The sequence below is a fragment of the Chrysemys picta genome, chromosome 15, assembly GCF_011386835.1.
Source record: "Chrysemys picta bellii isolate R12L10 chromosome 15, ASM1138683v2, whole genome shotgun sequence".
Classification (NCBI taxonomy): domain Eukaryota; kingdom Metazoa; phylum Chordata; order Testudines; family Emydidae; genus Chrysemys; species Chrysemys picta.
Window position 1 is genome coordinate 8,918,579 of NC_088805.1, and position 23,102 is coordinate 8,941,680.

Here is a 23,102-nt window from a genome sequence, read left to right on the forward strand (position 1 = left end):
TTCAAATAGACCAAAAATCAAACACCATTAAAAAAAAAAAGAAAGAAAGAAATCTTGGTTCCAAGAAGGTGGTTTTAAATAGTAGCCGTCTCTGGAGCTGTGTGTTAATTCATTTTTTAAAGAGTGCTGTGTAGCGTATGGCCATGCGGTGTATTTCTGATGACAATGTAAAGGAATTTTCGACTGAAGTGTAAAAAACTAAGAAATGTCTGTGCTGTTGTAGGTCAACTTTCTCCACCTGGTTCCAGATGTTGTTGGGAGTCCAGTGACTATAGCAGCTGCTGAAGATATGGTCTACCTCCTGAAAGCAGAAGAGTCTTGCAAAGTTCTCCATTCTGTATATGGCCAGCCTGTCACATGTCTAGATGTATCTGCCAGTGAGGCAGCCTTTGGAGTAAAGGGCTTTGGCTGGCTGTTGAATGAGACCAACAAGGTATTTAAGTAGCAAGCAAGGTATTTGAGTCATATAACAGTAAATTTCTTTGTCGCTTCCCCGGGGTACTCAAGGTTGTGAGGCACCTGGTCACTACCTCACCTTAGCGTGTAACAGTCTGGTGTGGTTCAGCTTGCTGAAACCAGCAGTCTCTGGCCCCACAAGCACTGACTTGCAGGTTTCCACAGACCTCACCCTCCTGGTATAGGCTATTGCTAGGTACAGTCTAACCCCCATGTCCTCGGAGCGCTCCCTGCAGTCTCCAGTCCATCACTGGATACTCATAGTAATTACCAGGTAAGCTGCCCTCAACAAGACAGTGTACACACAGCTTGACTGGCACAACTTGGATTGGGTCCTTTATAATAGCACTGTAATCTACTTCTAGTGAGTGGTTCTTAGAGTCAGAACTTCAAATGGGAAAACCCACAGGTCCCTTTGTACAATTAACAAAAGCCAAAGGAATTCTTTATTTTTTTTTTTGCTTTGTGTGGGTGGAGTGGGAGGTCAGTTTCTTAACACACTCCTCTGAGGCTTATGTGAACTTTCAGTGTTTGTTTCGGTGAGCATAAAATGAGGAAATGCCAGCACTTTGGTAGTTTAAGTACTCTCCTGAGTGACGTAAGTTACACCGACATAAGCACCGGTTTGGATGGCGCTATGTCGGCGGGAGAGCTTCTCCTCCCAACATAGCTACCGCCGCTCGCGGAGATGGTTTTATTATGCCAACGGGAGAGCTCTCTCCCATCGGCATAGAGCGTCGGTGCAGCTGCAGCGCTGTATGTGTAGACATGTCCTTAGTCAAAAGACTCATGCTAGCTTTTGGAAGTATTCTATTTGCTACTCCCCAGCTGCAAGAGAGATATTTGTATCTTCTACTGCTTCAGTCCTCTAGGTGGAATTGTTTTCTTTTCAAAAATAAATCTACCTGAGGTATCCTAAGTAATGAGTCAAACCCTGTTTGTGCAATCCTTGGAGAATGCTTTTATTTTTCACTTCAGTATTTGAGCTAAGTTACTTCCAAGCACATAAGAATGGTGAGATGTTGCTTTAGGGGGATGGATAAATAATCTTCATATGTCTGAAGCCTTCTGCGTTTTGCTCCCTTCATAAGCGTCTTTTGGCAGTGGCAGAGTTGATAAGCTGCAGATTCCGTTTTTGCAACTGTACTGAATCTATGCTTAAAAAGCTGATGGCTCAGGCAAGCTCTACAGCTTTTAAAACTATTGAGATTTAACAGGGCAAGCTTTTAATTTTTCAATGAGATTGACATATGTCATTCGCTACATCATAAAATATTGATTTTTTTTCTTGACCTAGTGTCTAGATAAGTCCACTGGACATACGCACCACAGAAACTTTGTGTTGCAGTGTGGGCATAATATGTCAAATATTTTGCTGTAGAATTTAAACTTTCACTGGGAAAAAAGCTTCTAGTTCTTCTGATGGTATTTTTTTTTCCAAATGTGAATCAGAACAGGGGCTGTCTTCCAGAGTCTGCAGACAGACTGAAACGGTAGCTCTGAATAGTGTGAATTGCCTCATTCATCTCAATGGAATGTTAATTCTGAAACTGCACAAAGACTAATTAAATGTTTTAAATTATTTTACTGCTGATGTCTTTATTGGAAACATACAGCTACTGTGTGTGTTCATTGTGGTTGAATATCAAAGAAGTTAGATTGAAAAGACCTATTAGGTATTAATTCCATCTCACTGGCAATGTACAGATTATACCTTACATAGGCTAGTGTCTAGGGCTTTTCCCAGTACCATTTTAAATGACTCAGGCAATGGGGTTTCTGTCACTTCCCCTGGGATGTTGTTCCTCAGTTAATAGATCTCATTGTTAAGAAATCTTTCCTGGTTCTTTTTCCTGTCTAAATTTTCCACAGATTAATTTTATCGCATTACTCCTACTCAGGTTTGTAGTGAGCTGTAGGAAAGGGGAACAGCAACCCCTGGGGGAAGGGAAGGTGGGGCATGGAGCAAAGGGGTTGTTGCTGGGGTGGGAATGTGGCAAGTGGTGCACAAGTGCAGTTTTATCACTTTTCCCCATTTGACAACCAAATAGAATGGGGCAGCTTTCTTTCGGTCTAGTTCCACTGTTGATGTAAATCTGCATCTAAACTCCCCTTAAAGTTCCCTTTTCACACATGAAACACTGAAAGAGCCATAAATACCTCTAGGGGTGAGAGATGCTATGAGGCCGTACTGTCTTTATTAAATCCTTTGCCATCCTAATCCAATATTTTTCCCCACAGAGGTGGGGGGTTAGAGGATAGAATTGCCTCATTCAAGACCATTACATTGGCTATCGCCTTTGTGCCTCATAAAGGAATAGAGAAATCCACTTAGAGTCCTTAGCATCATTCTGTGGAGTCGGACATATTTCCTAATTTAGTTCTGAAGTATTTGGCATTTGATGGCAGATTGTATTAAGCAGTGCATCAGCGCGCATCCTAATCAGGGCAATGTGACTGAAGTAGTCCAGACGGCGGGGGTATGTTTGACAAGGACGCTTGCTTGGCATTGCTACACCAGCTGACATCACGCCGGAAATTAATTACTAATGTCTATTATGATAATTATTCCCCACACACAGACGTGAAGGGACTTTGCATCGGTTGATTACTTGAGTCACAAGTTGATGGTCTGCGTCTAGAAGAGCTTTAGATCTCAGAAACACATTGGTAGTGAATTCCAGTGCTGTTTTCTAATAGCTACAGCATTCCAATGTAAAAGCTGCATCCCATTTTGTTTCATGTGCCGTATACTATAAATTATTAGCTAGCGGCAATTTTTGTAGGAGTATTTTTGGCCACACACTAGTTGCTCAATGTTTTTTTTTTTTTTTTTATATTGAACCTTTTGGCACTAACAGGCCAATGCAGAATGTACTGCTTTCCAGAAATACTGTATCCTTGAAATATCTAGACACAGCCCGAATGCTCCACAGTCCATGGAATTCAGAGGTGTGAGTAATGGTTTTAAGCGTAATGGGTCAAATTCATCCCTGCTGTAACTCCATTAATGTCAGTAGACTTAAACCAGGGGTGGCTTTGGTTCTGTGCATATGGGGGGGGAAGGCCATTCTTTAAAAAGATGTTTGACCAAAATTCACTTCCTTTCTTATTTGATTAGCTTTCAGTCTCTCTTCTGGTGTCAGTTTCACTAGGCCTTTGGTTACCAGGTCTTCTAGGGTGAGCAAGTCCTGAAGTTCTAATGTTTTTTTTTTAAAAGGTAGAAAAAATACTTTGTTTGCCTAAAACCTCTTAGGCCTTCTTTATCCATTATTAAAAAGCAAAGAAACACAAGCCTATTGTTTTTTCTTTACGTGTCAGCTTTAAAATCAGCGTACTAATAAACTGGCCTGTTTTTAATCCCCTGTTTCTGCTCCTTTTCAGTGATGGCATTGGAGCTGGCATCCTGAGGCCTGCTGGCCAGCTTTATAAAGCTACTGTTTTAGCTTTTACTATACATTTACTTTTGCCGTTGGCTACCTAAGTGCTCCGTGCAGTTTCACTTGCGTAAGGTCCGTGTTAACGTGTTGTTAAACAGCTGCTGTTTCACCCTGGAAGGGATTGCATTTCAGTCATGGCTGAAAGGTCCTGCAAGTGGATCCACATGAACACAGGTGTTTGCCCAAGTGGGTCCAGTTGCAGGAGCTGGGCCTTATATTGTGAAGTGTCGGGGTAACTTTTGGGATGAAAAGCACTATTAAAATAGTCTTGTTCTTTTTTGTTATTTAGTATTGATTCCTATGTATAATTGTCTTTCCTTCTTTTTCCAGGTACTGCCTTCTAAACCTTGTAATTGTCTTTCTAATTCAAACCTTTAGTAACATCCTAGTACTGCTAAGATGAATGACTTAAGTCAGGAAAACCTTAGTGTGGACACAGACACACACACTAGAGTAATTAACCAGTATCTTGCCCAAGAATAATTGAATCTGCCTCGATGATTTTCCATTGAAAACTTGTAAATTGTTTACTAAATTGAAAGAGCCATTCATTTTTGCAACTTTTAATAAAAATTATGCAAAATATATTTACCTATGTTTCCTAATGAAAACGACAAGCCGCTTTTTATATGCCTGCATTGAGACTTGGCACAATGCTTAGACAAGTATCTGAGATTTTGAAAATGTTGCCCTTAGGATGCATCATGAATATTTAAGGAGATTATCTGCAAAGCCAGGCAAATAATTCATTCCATTTTGAGGACCAACTTGCCTTCATATTACCCATCCTAATTTTATCAGGCAGGAAGGGGGATAAAATAGTGGGTTTTTTCTATAGGATAGATGGTTTAGTGGACAAACAATATCCTTTCACCTCTGGCTCCCTGAACTTGTACATCAGTCTTCAGCCACAAGTTAAATGAGTTTTGCTGACCTCATTCCAGTCCCTAGCAGACATCTGTCCACATCACAGAACCATCAAATTTGGCACAATGCTGGATGATTGGCAGTCCCTGCTCAGGAAGGGTCCAGTACTGGAACAGCAGGGGTTGCAGGTGCATTGGCAGAGTTGTGTTGCTGAAGCTCGTACACTGGCTGCCTGCACAATGTCTGGCTCTACTTAGTGTTACCAGCTTTGACTCTATTCAAATAAAAACTTAGAAGGAAAAATAAACCTACATTTAATTGTTTATAGCTTCATAGATAATTTATATGGCAGGCCGTAAGTATTTGGAGGATTCTGTAAAGAGCTGGGAACGCTGCAGACTTTTTAGATGAATCATAACAATGCTTTCATGGATTCTCTGAGATGGCCCTTTGAGCACTACTTAGGGTTGGGGAGCACAGCTAAGTGCACCTGAGATAAAAGTTTTTGTTTGCCAGCATAAAGTCACCTTTGGGATGGCAGGAAAGTCAGTTTTCCACATGCTCACAGACATGGTTGTGTTACCACTTCTGCACAATGACTTATATCTGGCAAAGACTTGCACAATAGTCTCTCTGGCTGATTGTCAAAAATTACATCATATTGGAGTAAACTGCTTTTAAATCAAACATCCATTATTCATGTATATTAACCGCTTTTTTTTTTAACTGGCTGTTTTGTGTATGATTTACTCTTTTTATCTCTGGGTCTCTTTCTGATTTTTTTCTCCTCTCTCTCTCTCTCTCTCATCTGCTCTTCTTAAATCTTAGCTCATCTTTAAATTTATGGAGCCAGTACACTTGTCTCTGTACGAGTATCAATATGCTGACCTCGCATTTGTTAATAGTCAAATTTCTGATGTTGCAATACTGTGTGTTGTGTTTACAGTAACCACTATAACCGTTCGGTACAATCTACACCAGCAAACTGTCCCCCTAAGGCTTGTAAACTTTTTATATTTTTTCCCACATGCTTCTTAGAAATAAAATTCAGAACTTGCAGTAGCGACCACCAGGGGCGAAGCTTAACTTGAGGAGGAGATCTGAGTCAAGCATGTGTGTTAGAGCTGTGTCCACTGTTGTAGATGGCATGTAGGTTGAATGCCTCTTGACCCATGGATTTACAAAAAAAAAAAAAAATCCTCACAAGATCTGCCCTTTTCTTAAAGGAAGCCCTGACTGACTAGCAATTCCATGAACCTCCTTATTGCTGAGAGAATATTGGTGTATGCAGGCGATGTGTGCAGCAAAATCCAGTGGATAGGCCACAGAACTGAAAACAAAATGATGTCTATTCTGTTCCCAACCCTGGCCCTGAGTCCTTTTGTGACTTTGGGCAAGTCATGTAATTTTTCTCTGTTCCTCAGTTTCCTGCTCGGTAAAATAGGGTAATGTCATGTGTCTTGTGTAAAGCACTTTGAGACCTTAGCCCAGCTCTGTAAGTGTTAAGTATCATTATTCTGAAATATGTCCATTCAAATGAATGGAAAGTTAAGATGTTCCAGGAACATGTGCCCCCAGTATGTTGTTCCGTAGTGAAGGGGCCAATGATTTCAGTACATCATTGACCATTGATATGCCTTTTCCTTATTATTCTTATTAATTATTATTTATTTACGGTTACATAGTGCCTCTTATATGTAACCACTGCTGAAAAGAAGCCACTTCTTGGGGTGTTACTGGCAACAAAACACAACAGCTTAGGGCAAGAAGAAAAAACATAGCTGGATTTGCTCTGTAGGGAGTTATTTCACAATGCAATTGCCTGAATTGGCCATTAGCCAGGACACTGGGGTGAATACCCCTGCTCTTGTGAAAAGTACTGCCGGCTCTTTGATAACAAGTGCTTGGGGACTCTATTTTATGTTCTGTCCAAAAATGGCATCTCCAGCAGCATCGTATCCCTAGCCCCATGCTGGGATGTTGGATGTGCATGGAAGAGTTCCATCAACACCATTTCCTTCAGCACCTGCGTTGGTTGTTTTTTTGTTTTGGTTTTTTTGGAAGTGTCTCATCCAAAGTATTTATGCCATGCTGGACCTTACTAAGCTATAAGATCTAACAAAGCTCACAGCAGAAGTTGGTCTGGCTGCAGAAGCTGTAATTTTGTTATTTGGTATTCTCTCTGTTAGGTTCTTGGACTGCATTTGTTAAAATTTCCACACACCTGCTGATTTAAAGTTTCCTAACTACAGTAAGTTTTCCATTCTCTCTTTCTCCCACCCCCCCTTCATTCCTTCTAATAAGTCAGTGAGCCTGTTTCTCAGCACATCTCTCTGAGAACAGTGGCCACAGGCTGAGACTCGCCCAGCTCGTGCAACAAAGAGGGAAATTAGTCTAATGCACCGCCTTAACAAAAGGGAGAGTAGGAGCATGAATAATTAATATCACTAGTCTGTGGCAGTCAGATAAAATGAAGTCCCATTTGCTCAGCCTTATTAAAAGAGAGAGAGCGCGCGAGGGAGAGATGGTAAAGGTCGTTAAGGGACTTGTAACATGGAAAGAATCGCCTCTGAGATGGATAATGTGTTTTCTAATCTCTGTGGTCTTTAACTAAACGTAATGGTAAAGGTACTCTTTGGATATTTCTGCCTTGCTGAATTATTAAACATTCTGGAAGATCACTTGACTCTCATCCAGTAACTTAGACTTTTGCATTTGAAAACTGTTAGTAGGTAAAGATTTTGATTTTTGTGGGTTTTTTTTAGGTCATTATACATACATATATATATATAGAGAGAGAGAGAGAGAGAGAATCTGCTTAGATATAATGCCGTTCACCCCTCTTGCCCAAAAGTTCCGTTGGAAGAAGGGGGTACCTTAGTAGAGTATTACCTTAGGGTACCCTATTTCACACCCAGACGCTCTAGGTTCACTTACCTTTACCAGATTTGTACCCATTAGGTCACTAGTCTTGTGTGTCCATTATAGGATTATAAGTGTCTTTAAAAGGATAATCCGTTTGCAGGGTGCATTATAAGATTATAAACCTCCTAGAGACCTTATGCTTTGTTTGCCCTTTAACATGGAGACCCTTATTTTAACTCCCAAGTGACCAGATATTTTCATGCTTTATCCTTGGCCTTTATAAAGAAAATCCTAGTTACTTTAGGGTATTACAGCAGAGCTCCCCAGAAGTGTTACAGCAACTTCAAAATTGTGTTGTCATTTCATTTATAACCTCCCTATTTTTAATGATTTTTAATTCAGGTATAAAATTGTATTCTGGTTTGAAGCTTGGTAGACAGAGAAAGCAGTAAAAGCAAAAGGGGTGGGTTTAAAAAAAATTAAATCTTATGCGCAAAGAAAAGGTGAAAATATGTACTAACAACACTGAAGAGTATCTTTTTGCAGATGAAGAGCCACTAGGGCAGAAAAACATATATACGTAACATAAACAAATCCCTAAAAAAAGAGGGGAGATAGAGAGTGGAAAGAGACACAGACGTTATCCTGTCATGAATGTCAATAGATATGGAAAGTCTGGTGGATCAGAATATTTTTTTAAAGTTTTGTTTTGTTACAGATAAAAAGGTTAAAGCGTTGGGCAATCTGTAAACTACACGAGTGTAAATAAGTGAATATATTAATTTAAAAAATGCCTTTTGCTCACTTACTACAGAACTGGAAAATTGTTCTGATTTTGAAAATGAAACTTGGCAAGCAATTAGGACAATAATAGTGTTCAGTGTTTGCTAAGAAAAGTTCAAGGTATTTAAATGCCTGCACATTAACAGGTTTTCGTAGAGGGCATTCCTGTTCATAATGATACATATTTGAAAACTATGTTCCAGTTTTATGTTGACAGGATAGATTGGAGCTAAAATCTATTAGGTGAATTAATAGTCTATAGACACTCAAAGTAGCAGCTGCAGGGAGTTTCTCAAGAGCAACAAGAGGCACTGCCTTATCTCCAGGGGCTAAGTGTGCAACCAGAAAGAGATGGTCTAGATTCTTTGGAACTACAGGAATCTTGATAGATCGCTAATCTTTCTCAAGGTAGATAAACTGAACTCAGTGGAGATTATTGTCTGTGTCTTTCAAATGAGACCTTCAAAACAGAAGTCTGGTCTGCCAAGCAAGCATGGCCATTAGTTTCTTCTACAATTTTAATACAAAAAATGGTTTGCCGCAGTGTCTTGGCCAAAATGTCTTCTTCTCCGGTGTTGTGTGCAGAGTGCTGATTGGTTGCTGTGCTTTACTTCAGAAAGGGATGTGTTTCAGTGGTGATATATGTGAAAAATAGCGATGTTTGCATTGTTGTTGTAGCCATGTAGGTCCCAGGGTATGAGAGACAAGGTGGGTGATATTACTTCACCCCCTTGTCTCTCTATTATTGATGAAACAGTTTACGTTTATAACCCCCTTTTTCACAGGTTCAGATTTTCAAATGAATTCACCTTTTTGGATGATATTTTCCATGCTAGGCCTTCGTCTAAGAGTGAATTACTTTAAAAAGTTTGAGTAAAAGTTCTTCAGGTACATTTGAGTTCTGTGATGATGAAAAAAATACACACTAAAAATGGCTTAATTCTGAGACATGGCACGTCAGTAATATGGTTATGGAAGCTAACAGAGTAACTTAGCACTCACTAAGGCGATCGTCCAAGACCAAGATGGGGAGGTGGGGGGGAGGAGGAGAAGAACTGGTTGGATAATGATAAACATTACAAACAATTGAAGAAAAATCACTTATGGATCCTTACTGGGTTGCTGCTAATATTTGTAGTAGAGCCTGATGAAAACCTGTCCTTTTTACTACATCACCATAGTGCATGTTCTTTGTGCCTGGCCTGAGAGGAAAAGAGTTGGGTCAAGCACATTGACTGTTACTAGGACAATTTGCATGAGGGAAATCTGTAAAACTTGCAGTGATGCATGCAAAGTTCACCCTACAAACACCACCTCCTCAGCAACAGGAGAAATGTAGAAAAACGGCAGTCTTTCTGCAATTTTTGCTATATTCCTCACATTTTCTAAACTTTAATTATTTAAAAAAAACCCTTTCTGTTGCCAAGAGACAGCCATCACAAAAGATGTGCTACTGCTGTACTTCAACCTTGCAGAAAACTATCTTGAGGCAAAATTAGGAGCTCTTCTTGGTAGGGTGTGAACTTGAAAGTCTAGTGAAAGCTGTCCAAATGCTTATCTGCATTAAGCAGAGGTAACTTTTTTCCTACCTATCTACCTTCCTTTTTTTTTTTTTTTTAAAGCTGTTAATATAACATCAAGGTTGCTCAGTTAAAATTTGAAAGTCAGACAATGCAGGTGTTAAGGTTCTTACAGCAGAGCTAACTTGGCTATGTTGCATATATTGTATGTTTCATGTTTGTTATAAGCCATGATGTAACATTTATTAAGCAACACAGGTTATAACAAGAAAAATCATTGAAAATACTACACGTGTACCACATGGTCATGTTAATGTTGCTATAGAAACCTTTATTTTCCCTTTTGCTTGACATTAACTATGCAACCTCATAGATTTTTACATTTAAAGGGGGACAAACTTGAAATCTAGTTAACTACACAAAATGACTTAAATGCATGTTTAGGCTCTACACCTGTTGCTGAGCCTCCTTGCCAATTTTTATAATTTGACAATCGCATTTTCCTATTTTTGAATATACTTTCTGTCTCCTGTTGCTATGTGAAAGTCCCGCATAAACAGCTGAAGCTGACTGGGTAGGAGAAACAGTCAAGTTGATTATAAACATAGTGCTTTCAAAAGCAGAAAGTACACAAACAGGAAAAATATATATTTTTTCTAATCTTTGTAACAGTGATCTTGTGAGTTACTTGTAATAGTAGGTTAAAAAAAAGTCAGACAGAATTGTGATTTTAGTTGAATGATCCTTTAGCCCAGTGGTCCCCAACCTTTTTTGTCTGGCAGGCGCCAGACGACGAGCCACGGAGGACCGTGGCGGCGGACGAGCATCTGCCGAAATGCTGCCGACAAGCAACAACGTCAATAAGCGTCGCCGCCGAAACGCAGCTAATTTTCGGCTGCATTTCAGCGGCAACGCCTCTGGATGACGCTGCTTCTCGGCAGCATTTCAGCGGATGCTCGTCCACCGGCCAGTACGCGGGCGCACTTAGACGCCCCGGCGGGCACCATGGTGCCCACGGGCACCGTGTTGGGGACCCCTGCTTTAGTCTATCTAGTTGACCATCTATGCAAGGGTCTTCTGCAGTGCTCACTGCTGTCGGATCTAAGCAAATTATGTTCCTTTCTTTTTCTCCTTTACCATAGTTCGTAGAATCTTTCTCTTGCTGTTTTTCCTTAGATACTCTTTTAAAAGCAGATTCGCTTCGCTTCCAGTACTATTTCAAATACAGTCCAAAGTCTGTTCATGAGGAGATTTGCTTTTCGATCTGGACTTCAGTATGACCTGAGCAAACACAATGTAGCTTCCTTTGAACTCCCAAAGTTTGTACCTATCCCACCATGGTTGCCCAGAGCTAGTGTTCAGGCTACATATCCCTAATTCATGACAGTCTATTACAGTGCCAGTCTGGTTGCCTGCCACCCCTGTATGCATTTTATTGCTGCTGTCCTCAGTAGTCAAAGTCCCTGTATCCTGATTACATGCTAGAAGGTTGAGAAGTAGGCCTGTAAACCATCTCTTGAATAAAATCTGAGTGGTAATGACCATGCTCTGGTTTATGCTACAGCAAAATGCCCTCAACGTGGCCCTGTTATATTTCACCTTGTGCGTTTTTGTTTTTTCTCCTCCTTCTGCCAGATACTTCTCTACAACCTGGAAACAGGTCAGTGTCTAACAAAGCTAGGCAGCTCGTTGGGTGACTTCACGTGTGTCAACCTCCAGAATAGTCCTCCGTGGATGCTTGTCACAGGCAATAAAGACAGGAGGTATGTACAAGCAAGAGCAATATCTTATCTAGAGCTGGAGTTCACTTTCTGTCCCTCATTCCCTGCTGGCCAAAGACCGGATCAGTGAGAGTTAGGTTCTCCCCCGTATACTGTACGTACAGCCTGCATGAACTTCAGGAACAAAGTATTAGGTAATAGTTGGATGTGGCTGCCGTTTTGCTTTGTTTCTGAAAGCACCATGGGAAGACTTTCTTTTTAAGCCATTTGGTGGACACAGTTGGTGTACAGCCCAGCGAGACTACTTGGAATATCTTCCATTTCCCCCCCTTCCCCCGTCACCCACAAAATTAGTTTGGCATTTAAAAGCTCACTTTCTGATATTAAAAAAATAACCTAAGGGATGAATCTTGTAGGACGAGATGGGTCCGCCTGCCAAATGATGTCAAGAGTGTATTTCGGAACACTGCAGAGTCCCTCAGGTGACAGAAAAGAGACTTTCATGTGAACAGATTCCAGCTTCTGTTTAGCTGATTAACAGCCTTCTCTTTAACTCCTTGGCTTGGCGAGTTGGATTTTCCCTGCATGATATCCGGTGCCAGAAACGGACGCACTGGGAACAGTCAGTGTGAAAGGATTAAAGTGCTTAAAAAGACCCTTTGAGTCCAATTTTTAGGTTTTCTTTTTTGGCTGGTTATCTGCAGGGTCACGCCACTGCACCAAAGAGATGTGGGATGGCGAGAGGCCAGTCTCTAATGGCTCTCCACTCCATCCCTCCTCCCCTCAGTGCTGGGCATGGGGCTGCAGGTGGTGGTCTGGTTCGGTGGTGGGTATCAGATTGTGAGGCGGATACTTTCCATTGCCAAATCCCAGACCTCTGTCCTGCCAGTGCAGCAGCTTGCAAAAATGATTATTTTGTCAAACAATTTTTTTCTTTTCGGCAAAGAGGCAATGTGAGCAAACTGCCGGCTTTGTCAGCAAAGAAAATACAAGAAGCAGCTTAAGTTTGATGCATGTAACTGAATTCTTGGGATTTTTTTCTTAAATTAGCAGATACAAATTTCTCCCATGTATGCTAGGGTCCTGCGAATCCCAACAAATCTGCTTGTAGTTTTATTCTCTTGTATAATGTTGTGTCAGTTGTGCAGGGAGAGACAGAAGAGCACGTGCAAATTTGATATCCCTGTTCATGTAAGGAATTGAAAGTAACTCCCCTTATATGAGAATAAATGCTGAAGTCCTCTCCTCTCAGAATATGAATACGAAAAGCTTTATGATTCTGAATTTTACAGCCCAGGTATCTAGGGGAGAGGCCTGGCTGGAGCTAAACTAACAGGAAAGCAGAAATCCAGTGGTTCAGCAGTTAAATAGGGCCCTGAAAAGAGACCCTCCGCCACCCAGAACAAAGTCAAATTACTCATGAAAGTTTGTTTGAAGGGCATTAGGAGCAGTATAATGTTTTCTCAGATGGACCCCCCCCACCGCCATCTGTATCAAGTGGACTTAGTATCCCCGGATTCCTATTGTAGAACAAGTATTCCCATTGAGGGATTCACAATATGAATGTTAAGTAATAATGGCCAATGGGGGAGCCTACTGCTGGAGTTAAAATGGACATTCTCAGGATTTCTGGGCCCAAAATTTGACCTCATTGTTATGCGATAGGGAAAGTCCTGTATTCAACATCATCTGTTAAAAAACCAAAACCCAAACTCCCCAACTCCCTTCCATTGAGGAAAGGAATGATTCTTTTGGGAGCAACCATAGAGCTCAGTCTAGGTGCACTTCAAACACCATCACAAGAATGAGGAGTGCACACTGTGACGCACTCCACAGCAGCTACCTTGCTTTCCTTGAAGGCACCTAAAATGGTGGATAGCATGGGGAAGCTAGCACCTGCCAATGCTGGAAAGCCTTCCGAGGAGATATTGGTTTACATCTACCCCTAAACCTGGCTAGGCTTATTTCTGGAGCAATCAAATATCAGAAACAAAGGCTTGCTCCTGACTCATTTGGACTAGTATAGAACTGAGGCATTCCCACTGAGCATAGCTGTCATGGCAGAGCATGGAGGGGAATGGCAGCCTCTGCGATAGCCGAGGCTCCGATTATTTAGAGCTCATCTCAGGTTTGTAAAACTCCTTTTCCTTTTAAAACAAACGTAAACAACTCAAGTGTTCTTTTTAATTTTCTGAGGGCATGCAGGTTGGAAATGTGCCTGAAAGCTGGACCCTTGCTGATGTATCAACTGGGATGCAGTCAGTTTCATTTCCAGCTGTGCTTACTAATAGAAGAAACCTTAATTATCGTACAGGGCACTTGCAGCCAAAGATGGGAAGAGTGCTGTGAATGAGAGAGTTTCAGAAATATTATACCCTTACACAACGGTCTAATGCACACCAGATGCTCTTTGTCACTGTTGAAGTGGGAGAAAGCTAGGAGCTGTTTTCCCTCTGTCTGTAAGTGTTCTGATGAGTTGTGCCATAGGTGTTGCTACAGAACCATCCTCAGTGTACTCCCATCTCTGTTCCAGCATGTTTTCTTGCCTGTCAGATGGATGCTACCCTGTTGGAGTCTTTGGACGGGTCTGTCTTCTTTTGTTTTAATTGTTGGAATAGAGTTATTTGCAAGCTCCTATGGTGTGGTTTTCATTAGAACAGGGAAAGGGGGAGCGCTTCTTGGAACAGCACAAAGATCAAACCATGAATATTGAATATAGTACAATTTGGACTTCAGTCTGCTTGATTGTTCCATTTCTGACATTTATCAGATTCAGAGGGTCATCTTGCAGCTTCTTTTCAACTCTGGGATCAACGATTTTCCTTTATTTTCATTTCCATTCACTATATTGTTCCGTTTCCTGAAGCTCTACATTTTATTTTTTTAACCTTGAAATACTAAGTTTTAAAAAACACACACCCTTTTTTCTACTGTGTGCTGGATTTTAATATGGAATGATGATTTCCTAGGCATACCAGGCAGTGCTATAGCTTTGTATTCAGCTGAGCTCAGAGACAGATTTGAACGGGTGTAAGTAACCCTTACCTCACACACAGACACCCATTCTTACTGGCTCTGTAAATAAGGAAAGAAGCAGCTAATAAACTCAGTTCTTTATCTCAAAATGAGACTTGATGGAGGTTTCTCCCTCTCTAACTAGCGCTTTTCCCTTGCAGGGGTTGGAAGTTTTCTCTCTCCTACTCACTTGGATATTCCAGTCACTATGTATCTAGGCCCTGATTCAGGAGAGCGTCCTTAATTCAAGAATGCACCTAAGCATTGCTTACATTTCCTGAATCGGGGCCCTAGTATTGTAATAGAATTTTCCTCCCAGTCATACGTGATGGTATCCAAACAAAAATCAATAGAGGATTGTAAAGCAGAAGAAAAGGAGCTCTATTTGAAGACCACTAGGATTTTAATGATCCCTTATTAACAAGAAGCTTTAGCGTACAAATTGACTTGTAAAAAATATTATATGCAGTGGTGTTGTTGCCATGTTGGTCCCAGGATATTAGAGAGACAAGGTGGATGAGATAAAATAAAAGATCCAAAAAAAGATATTACCTCATCCACTTTGTCTCGTGTAAAAAATATTGAATTTAATGGGCCTGATTCTGATCTCATTTATACCATTATAAAATAGGAGGAACTCCATGGAAATCAGATGATTTACATGTGTGTAAAATTGGTTTAAGATCAGAATTGGCCCCAGGCAGAAGTGTGTGTGTGGGGAAAAGCATAATATAGATACTACCTATCAGCCATTCCCCAGCATTTAAAGCTCTTGTGGTAATAGTGTGGGACAGGATACTGAAATTGCAAAGAAGGCAAAATCTGAAGTGAAATATTACCTGCAAACTTTTTTTGCTAATGCTGATGGTAATGGAAACTTTATGGAATGATGGCCACGGATATGCCTTAGATAGAAAACATGGAGTATTTTGGTTAATTGATCCAGCAGTTGCAATCTCAGGTGTTCATCAAAAGCTCTGCTGCGCTGAATGTTGTTGATGTCTGGTGTACTAAATACTAAATTGAGGGGATGGCTTATTTGGGTGCTCAGTACTTCCTGAAAATCAGGACTTTTTAAGGTGTCTTAAGTTGGGCAACCAACATCTCTAGTTGTTTTTGAAAATCTAGGCCAAAGATACTTAAAGAAGGCAGCTGGATGCTTGTAGATGGCTTTGTTTCAGTGTTAATGTCTCTTTTGCATGTTAATCTACGATTCCCTTGATTTTTCTCTTGGTTGGTGTAACACTTGGTTCCTCGTCCTTTAGCTGTGTCTTTACTATTGTTCTGGGGTTTTTATGGACAGTGCTTAGATACCAAGGAAACAGGTGCCATAGCAATACCCCAAGTAGATTGCTTGATAGCAGTTCATGAGGCAAACTAATTATCTTCTGGACCGAAATTCTCCTTATATTTCATTGTAATATTCACTTTACATAGTACATGCAAAGAAGCCAAGTTCCTAAAAGCTGGAAAGAGCCCTGATGCAAAATCTTTCAACTGACAGTGGATATTGCACTGGGAAAATCCAGTGGTGCAGAAAGACCTACAGAAGATCTGTTGCTGATTCTGTCAGTCGTGTGTATGGCTGTGTGCTGGTAGAGGGACACTGAACTGGAGTAATTTTAAACACTACGTAGAAGAGAATTTCATGTTTGATGCTCGCTTTGCCATGAGAGGGGTATTTGCATGCCAGAGGAATTGCAAGGCAAAGATTAGCAATTTCTGTAGCCCAAGTTGGGAATGCATTTACTAGTGTTTAGTATTATATTAATTACTAATCCTTATAGAATAAATCTCCATTCTCAACAGTAGTATATCATCTGTATTATAGTAATTGAAAAGTAAGGCACATGTCTAACATGTTACATAGTTTTCCAGTGAAGAAACCCTAACAGTCCCAATGGAATCACACCTTGGGGTAGATGCCAAAAGTCCTTTTGGAAAACAGATATAGTATTGGGCCTGGTCTGCTCTTAGAACTTGGGTTAATACATCTGAGGCGTTCAGGGGTGTAAAAAAAATGGACACCCCTGAGCGACACAGCTATGTCAACCTAACCCCAGGTGCAGATGCCGCTAGGATGACGGAAGAATGCTTCCGTTGATCTGGTTACTGTTGCTCAGGGAGTTCCTATCGTGATGCAAAAATTCCTTCTGTTGCTATATCTGCATCTGCACTATGGGGTTACCATGGCATAGCTATGATATATAGTGCCCATAGTGTAGACATGGCCTTAGACAGTCGATAGAGCGATGGGCTTAGCTGGCAGTTTTTAGCTGCTGATTTTATTGGATTTCTGCCTTTGCCAGTGAATTGCAGGCTCTTTAAAAGTATTGTGGTGTTTTGTAAGTGTAATGCAACTGTAATCAACGTGCTAACAGTCCAAACAGTGTTTGCATTCTCATGAGCTGCAGACAGGAGTGTAACAGCTGCCTCTCTCTGTTCTTGATTTCCATGTGTTCAGGGTCAGGGTATACGACCTCCGCAGAAGCAAATCTTTGTGCTCCCTCTATGCCCACCATTTAGGAGTGTCTGCCGTGCAGATGGATGACTGGAAAATTGTCAGTGGAGGAGAGGAGGGTCTGGTCTGCGTGTGGGATCAGCGAATGGGCACCAAGCTATGGGAAATGCACGCCAGGTAACTTCATCTGCTCGAGGGGCTTTACTGCCATGACATTTCCAGATCCAGTGGACAGACTGAGCTGGCATGTTTTCACTTTGGGCCTGAATTTTCTGAGGACAGCATGATAGTTCTGTTAGTTTTCAGTCTCTGAAAACTGAAATCTGGAATCTGTGGTCTGTTCAGTTGGACTCAGATTAAAGAGGATTCCAAATGGTTAATCTCGCGCGCGCGCGTGTGTGTGTGTATTCTCCACAACTTTCTTGGGTGTTGTTGCTAATTTAATTTAAAGGAGCACTGATAAAACAAACTTTTAAGAGACTGAGGTCCTTTAAATAGGCTACTTCTAACACATCATTACTGCAATAAAGGTAACTTTTATAAATCTGATTTATTTTTCATGGTTTATTTTTTGCATTTCTCTCAGATTAGACAATAAATTGTAAATTCATGTGCTTCACCTCCATAAAAACAGTGTTGGTCCCGGTGAAATTTCTCATACTGGTGTGTGGTATTGAATTCTGGGAAAGTTTCTTTTGTCTTAGCTTTTGTCAAATCTCACTTTACAAACCCTGAATTTTGGGCAGTTTTGGTTTACCAGTCTTTTGTCTGTTTTACTCTTGTGTTAACTGTTTGTACAGCATTGTCCTATGCCTTTGAGTGGACAAAAGGGAGGACATAATTTTTTTTTAAATGATCAGACTACAGAGATTATTCCACAACATATTCACGTCCCTTTAAAAAGCAATAATCAGTGGGCCAAAAATAATGCTTCTGCACCAGCAGACTGACATACCCATCGCTGTTTATGCTGACAGTACACAATGTTTTAATATCTTGGAGATGAAGACAGACCCCTTAGTTGCATGCACCAAATCTTAACGATTTCCTTATGCAGTTCTTATTCAGGCAAAATTCCCATTTGATTAAAGTTCTGCCGAAGCAAAGACCTCAAGGTTTAGCCTTTGGTAAGTCTGAGAGTGATACCCTACTATTATAAAATGGACAGATATATCCTAACTGTAATGACCCTTTCCCAAGGCTGAGGTGGATGAGACAAGGTATTTACTGTCTGGAGAGTTCAAGTTAGGTCATTGATTAAAACTAGGTGGTCCCCTTCTCTTTTGACACCATGAGTTGTTAAGTTCTTTGTGATGCAGCTGATGCATTAGGAACATTATTGCATTGATTATCTTCCAATGCAACACTTAATGAGTATGTCAGGGAAGAGGGTTATTTGTATCTGATGGGCCTTTGGGGTGGAGGAGGAAACATAGCATATGACTGAAGTCATTAGATTTAGCAGTTATAAAATTATTAACCTGTGGATGAGCCAGAAAGGATAATCTAAATGAATAGTGCCAGGAGGCCCTTACTGAAAGGAAAGGCATTATTGGGTGTCTGTGTCCATAACCCACAGTCACAGAGGGGGAAGCAGGAGGAAAAAACAAGCAGGGGAAATGATTTGTTTGTTTGGGAGAGGACAGGAGACAAAATCCTCTGGGTGTGTCTCAAATTGAAAGAGTCCTGCCTTGATACAAGGGTTCTGAGGTCGATATTTAAACTGTTCACAAGTGAAGGGAATGATGGAAGGACCACTCAGCTTTGTGTCAGACAGTGGCTGTCTGAAGCAGTCACAGCTCACGATTCCGATTGAGGTGTCACAAGGTGGTGGGCGTGGATACAGTTAGCTTTGAGAGGCTTTCTTGTCTTCACATGTGGACGAGTGCATTCACACAGAAGATAAGCAAATGTGCTGCCTCACAGCATCGCCTGCGATAGGCTCTGAATTCCATCTGCGTTCTAGCAATACGCCACTAGATGGTACTAAAAGCTTCATTTTCATACTTTAAATAGATACAGTAGTACCTCAAAGTTGCGAATGCCAGCGTTACGAACTAACCAGTCAACCACATACCTTCTTTGGAACCAAAAGTACACGATCAGGCAGCAGCAGAGACCAAAAAAAAAAGAGAGAGAAGCAAATACAGTACAGTCTTGTGTTAAACATAAACTAATAAAAAAAAAAGGAAAGCCACATTTTTTCTTCTGCCTAGTAAAGTTTCAAAGCTGTATGAAGTCAATGTTCAGTTGTAAACTTTTGAAAGAACCACCGTAACGTTTTGTTCAGAGTTACAAACAACCTCCATTCCTGAGGTGTTCGTAGATCTGAGGCTTCACTGTACTGCCTAGAAAAAATGAAAGTCTAGTTTCTCCGCCTGTGACTAAAGACAGGGCGCGGAGTTAGGTTTATCATTGTTCCTATTAGATCATTAGGTGTCTGATACGTGTGTAAGTGGATTCTCCCACCCAGTTCTGCTATTTATTTTCCAGACACCCAGTCCGTCATATTTGGTTCAATACTCACAGCCTCATCACAGCAAACATCCCAGATGAGAAGAACCCCCGGGGTGCCAGCATCATGGATGATGACCTGACAGCTCACCGTAGGTGAGTGAACAGGCTCTGGAGGGCAGAAGTTTCTGCATCTGAACGCTCAGTCTTAAAGAGGAGTGGAGACACTTATGAAAATATATCAGTTCAAAAACACCTTATGCCAAACCAGCAACGAGATAGAGGTGCAGCATTTAACAGCAGATAAATCTTCCAAGCTATTGGGAAGCAATGTTCTCTCTGTTTGCCTCTGAACTCGAGTCTGTTTCCTCCTCAGTAGGTGAACACACAACCCCCTGAAGCCGCATAGGGAATGCAGCTCCTTGCCTTGCATTAAATGTTAGTGATGGCATTAGCTCCCAAAGGGAAAATGCTAAAGCCTAAACTAAGGTCCTGGCATTTGCATATCAGTTCAGTTTTCCCTTTCTGATTCCAAGTATCCAGCTATAATATACTGACTTTCCCTGTCCCTGAATCGGATTAGATCATTTATGGGCAGGTAACTGTTATATCTATATATTGCTAAAGTAAGAGAATCAAATCTCATCTTCAGGGCATACAGCGAACACTGCAGGGGTCAGGAAGGGATTTCCTTCTGTCTACAATACTGCACAAGTGTTCATGGTGTATTGAGGCCTCATTTGCTTTCTTGAAGCAACAGGTGTTGGCTGCTTTTGGAAGCAGGATACCAGACTTGTTGCACGTTGGTAAAGGTTTGACTTTGCTTGTAACACAATTAGAAATGGCACGTTGTCCTTCTTGTTTGTTTTTTGCCCAGGCATCGAGGAATCATCTATGCCTATGAATTCTCAGTGGACCAGTTGGCTCGAGAGAGTGTCCTTCCTATTTGCCGCTCTTCCTATGATGAAGTGACTGGTTACAACTACAACATTGGCCTTGCTGTCCCCTATGACAACATTTTGGTAACTTAGGAATGGTTTTTCCTTGGTTTTCTGTGGTCCAGTCCCCTACTAACCAACATGGAGCAGAAAGGAAACTGGGAGTCACAAGAGGTGGTAACTAAAGATTGCATTGACTTGTTCCAACACATTTAGTGGGCTGGGCTCTCGCTGAAAACTGAAGGCATATGCAAGAGCAGATTCTGAGGCTGCCCCCAAATGTATCACTCAAACATACTGATGATCCAAAATGACCTTTGAACCTTTGCTCTGGTCAGTGGAGATTGAAAAATGAGTGGGAGACTTAAACCTGGGGAAATGGTCCATTCCTACTGCTCACAGGAAGAGTGTTGGTGACCTCATTCTCATGGCAGATCGATGTGCCATGGTGGGGCAAAGGAGAACCCTGAGTGGCAAAGTGAAAGAGAATTGATACTTTCTCGGCAGGATGATAAGGGCACAGAGGAGCTCAAGCATACGCAGATGCTTGGCTGTCCTGAGAGAAAGAAACAAGAACTGGGAACAGGCCTGCTGCAGAGCCACAAGCATGGGATCTCTTTCCTGCGTGACGAGCTGCCAGTTCTTGTCTCCCTGCGTGAGCTGCGGGCAGGGGACTGTCCAGCAGTCTGCAACAGAACAAAGCACAATGCGCTCTGCATAGGAGGCAGCTCGCTCTCATCCAGGCCTGAGTGGCTTGGAGACTAAGGCCTAGTCTTCACTTACCGGCTGGTCCGGCGGCACACCATCGATGTTCTGGGATCGATTTATCGCGTCTGGTTAAGACGCGATAAATCGATCCCGGATCGATCCCGGAAGTGCTCACAGTCGGCGCCGGTACTCCAGCTCGCCGAGAGGAGTACGCGGCATCGACGGGGGGAGACTTCCTGCCGCGTCTGGACCGCGGTAAGTTCGGACTAAGGTACTTCGAATTCAGCTACGTTATTAACGTAGCTGAATTTGCGTACCTTAGTCCGATTTGGGGACTTAGTGGGGACCAGGCCTAAGCTGGCCAAACAACTCAGAATTATTTTTTTAAATAAGTTTTAATTTTTAAAACTCTCTGAATCTGTACCTTAAAGGTTCATAAATGTTTGTTATTGTAAGGACTTTCCTCCTTACAGACTTAGGGTGGGCTAATCCCTGTGCACTGAGGTACAAGGCTGGGCAGTGCCTTGTAACTGAACTGCATCCTTCCACTGTCTCGGAAGTCGTTTTGATTCCAGGTTGTCTCTAATAATGATTCTATGAACCTTCTTGTAATCACTGAGATAACATGATATTTGAGACGGATCATGCCCATTTAGCAAAGTAGAGAGGACAGAGCTGCCAGACTAGGTGACTACACATGTTCTGTCTTGCATCCTCTGGGCGTGATTAACTCGTGTTGACTTCTTTGAATTGTATATGGCTGCGTCTGACTCTTGATAAGAAGAGTAGAACTATGGCCTTGCCTACAGACAAAAGCTGCATTGGTTTAACTAAAATTGGTTTAAAAACTGATTTGGCTAAGTTGGTGCCAAGTCCTGCATGGCCGTAACTTCCATCAGTGTAAGACTGGGGGTTATTGGTTTGCACCTGTACTTCTCTCAGTGCAAGCTAAACCACCATCAATCAGGTTTAAAATGGATTCAGTGTGTCTGTGTTTTCACTGGTTTAACAAAATGAGTTTAAAATCACACCTTTAGTTAAATCAGCACAACTTTATGTCTAGAGCAGGCCTAGCAAGTCTGTTGGTGAAATGGTTCTTTTTGGGCTGTCTCTTCGCATAAAAATTAGCCACCCTGGATACTGAAACAGTCCCAGGGGAATCTCTCCTGCCTGAGAAAAGAAATAATTTACAATTATTTATTGTATTTGGCTTGTGATGTTTTCCATGACCCCCAATAAACTTCTGTGTGTTATTTGGTTGTAACAACCCCGTTACTTTTTGCTAACACACTGCGCTAGTGGAAATGTGTAAGAAAAACTCAGTCAAATTGACCACACAATAAAATACAGTTTACGTTTTCAAGAAGCCCTGGGTATTTCTGATCTTTGTAGTGTAATTTAACAATCCCTTCCATTTCGGAGAGGCCAGCTCCCTTCCTTCTGCTCTGTGGTTTACAGCCTGGGCATCTGGTTTCGTTCAGGTGTGTAGTAGAAACTTATTGAAGAACATTTCTGCTATAGCTAGGCTATTCATTAATTGGTCTAAGATGTCCCTGTCTTTATTCTAACATGAACAGGCGCGTGTGGCCAGATCACCCACCTCTTTATTTGTCTCTGTCCCCCATAGAATACAACATGTGACCTGTTGCTGTGTTGTGTAAACCTTTGTTCAACCTCACACCGTGCTCTCTGACTCACTTGGCCACTCCTTACCCATGCCTCCTTGCCCCTAGGCAACTTTGGCCTTCCCTTTGGATGATAACTGAAGCATTTGGCACATTATCCCAACCTGTTTCACAGCTTCTCCCTGCAATCCATCTTACCGTTTTCACATTCCTCCCCAGCCTTATCTAATTTGTTTTTGTCTCACTTTA

General features: G+C 41.5%; 1 protein-coding gene across 3 annotated transcripts in view; it reads left to right on the plus strand.

Moving 5' to 3' along the window:
• Window positions 1–22,594, plus strand: part of FBXW8 (F-box and WD repeat domain containing 8) — a 61,727-nt gene extending 39,133 nt beyond the window's left edge. Inside the window, exons 7-12 of one of the 3 annotated variants that reach the window (XR_010592845.1) lie at window positions 224–433; window positions 11,567–11,694; window positions 17,132–17,305; window positions 19,622–19,738; window positions 20,460–21,286; window positions 21,586–22,594. Coding sequence is in view for 2 of the 3 variants with exons in the window: in XM_005303259.4 (XP_005303316.2) it covers window positions 224–433; window positions 11,567–11,694; window positions 17,132–17,305; window positions 19,622–19,738; window positions 20,460–20,613 (783 nt within the window). In the remaining variant the exon portion in view is untranslated. Of the gene's footprint in view, window positions 1–223; window positions 434–11,566; window positions 11,695–17,131; window positions 17,306–19,621; window positions 19,739–20,459 lie in introns of all 3 variants that reach the window. The other 2 variants (XM_005303259.4, XM_042843192.2) reach the window with 2 other exon arrangements.
• Window positions 22,595–23,102: the final 508 nt, after the last annotated feature.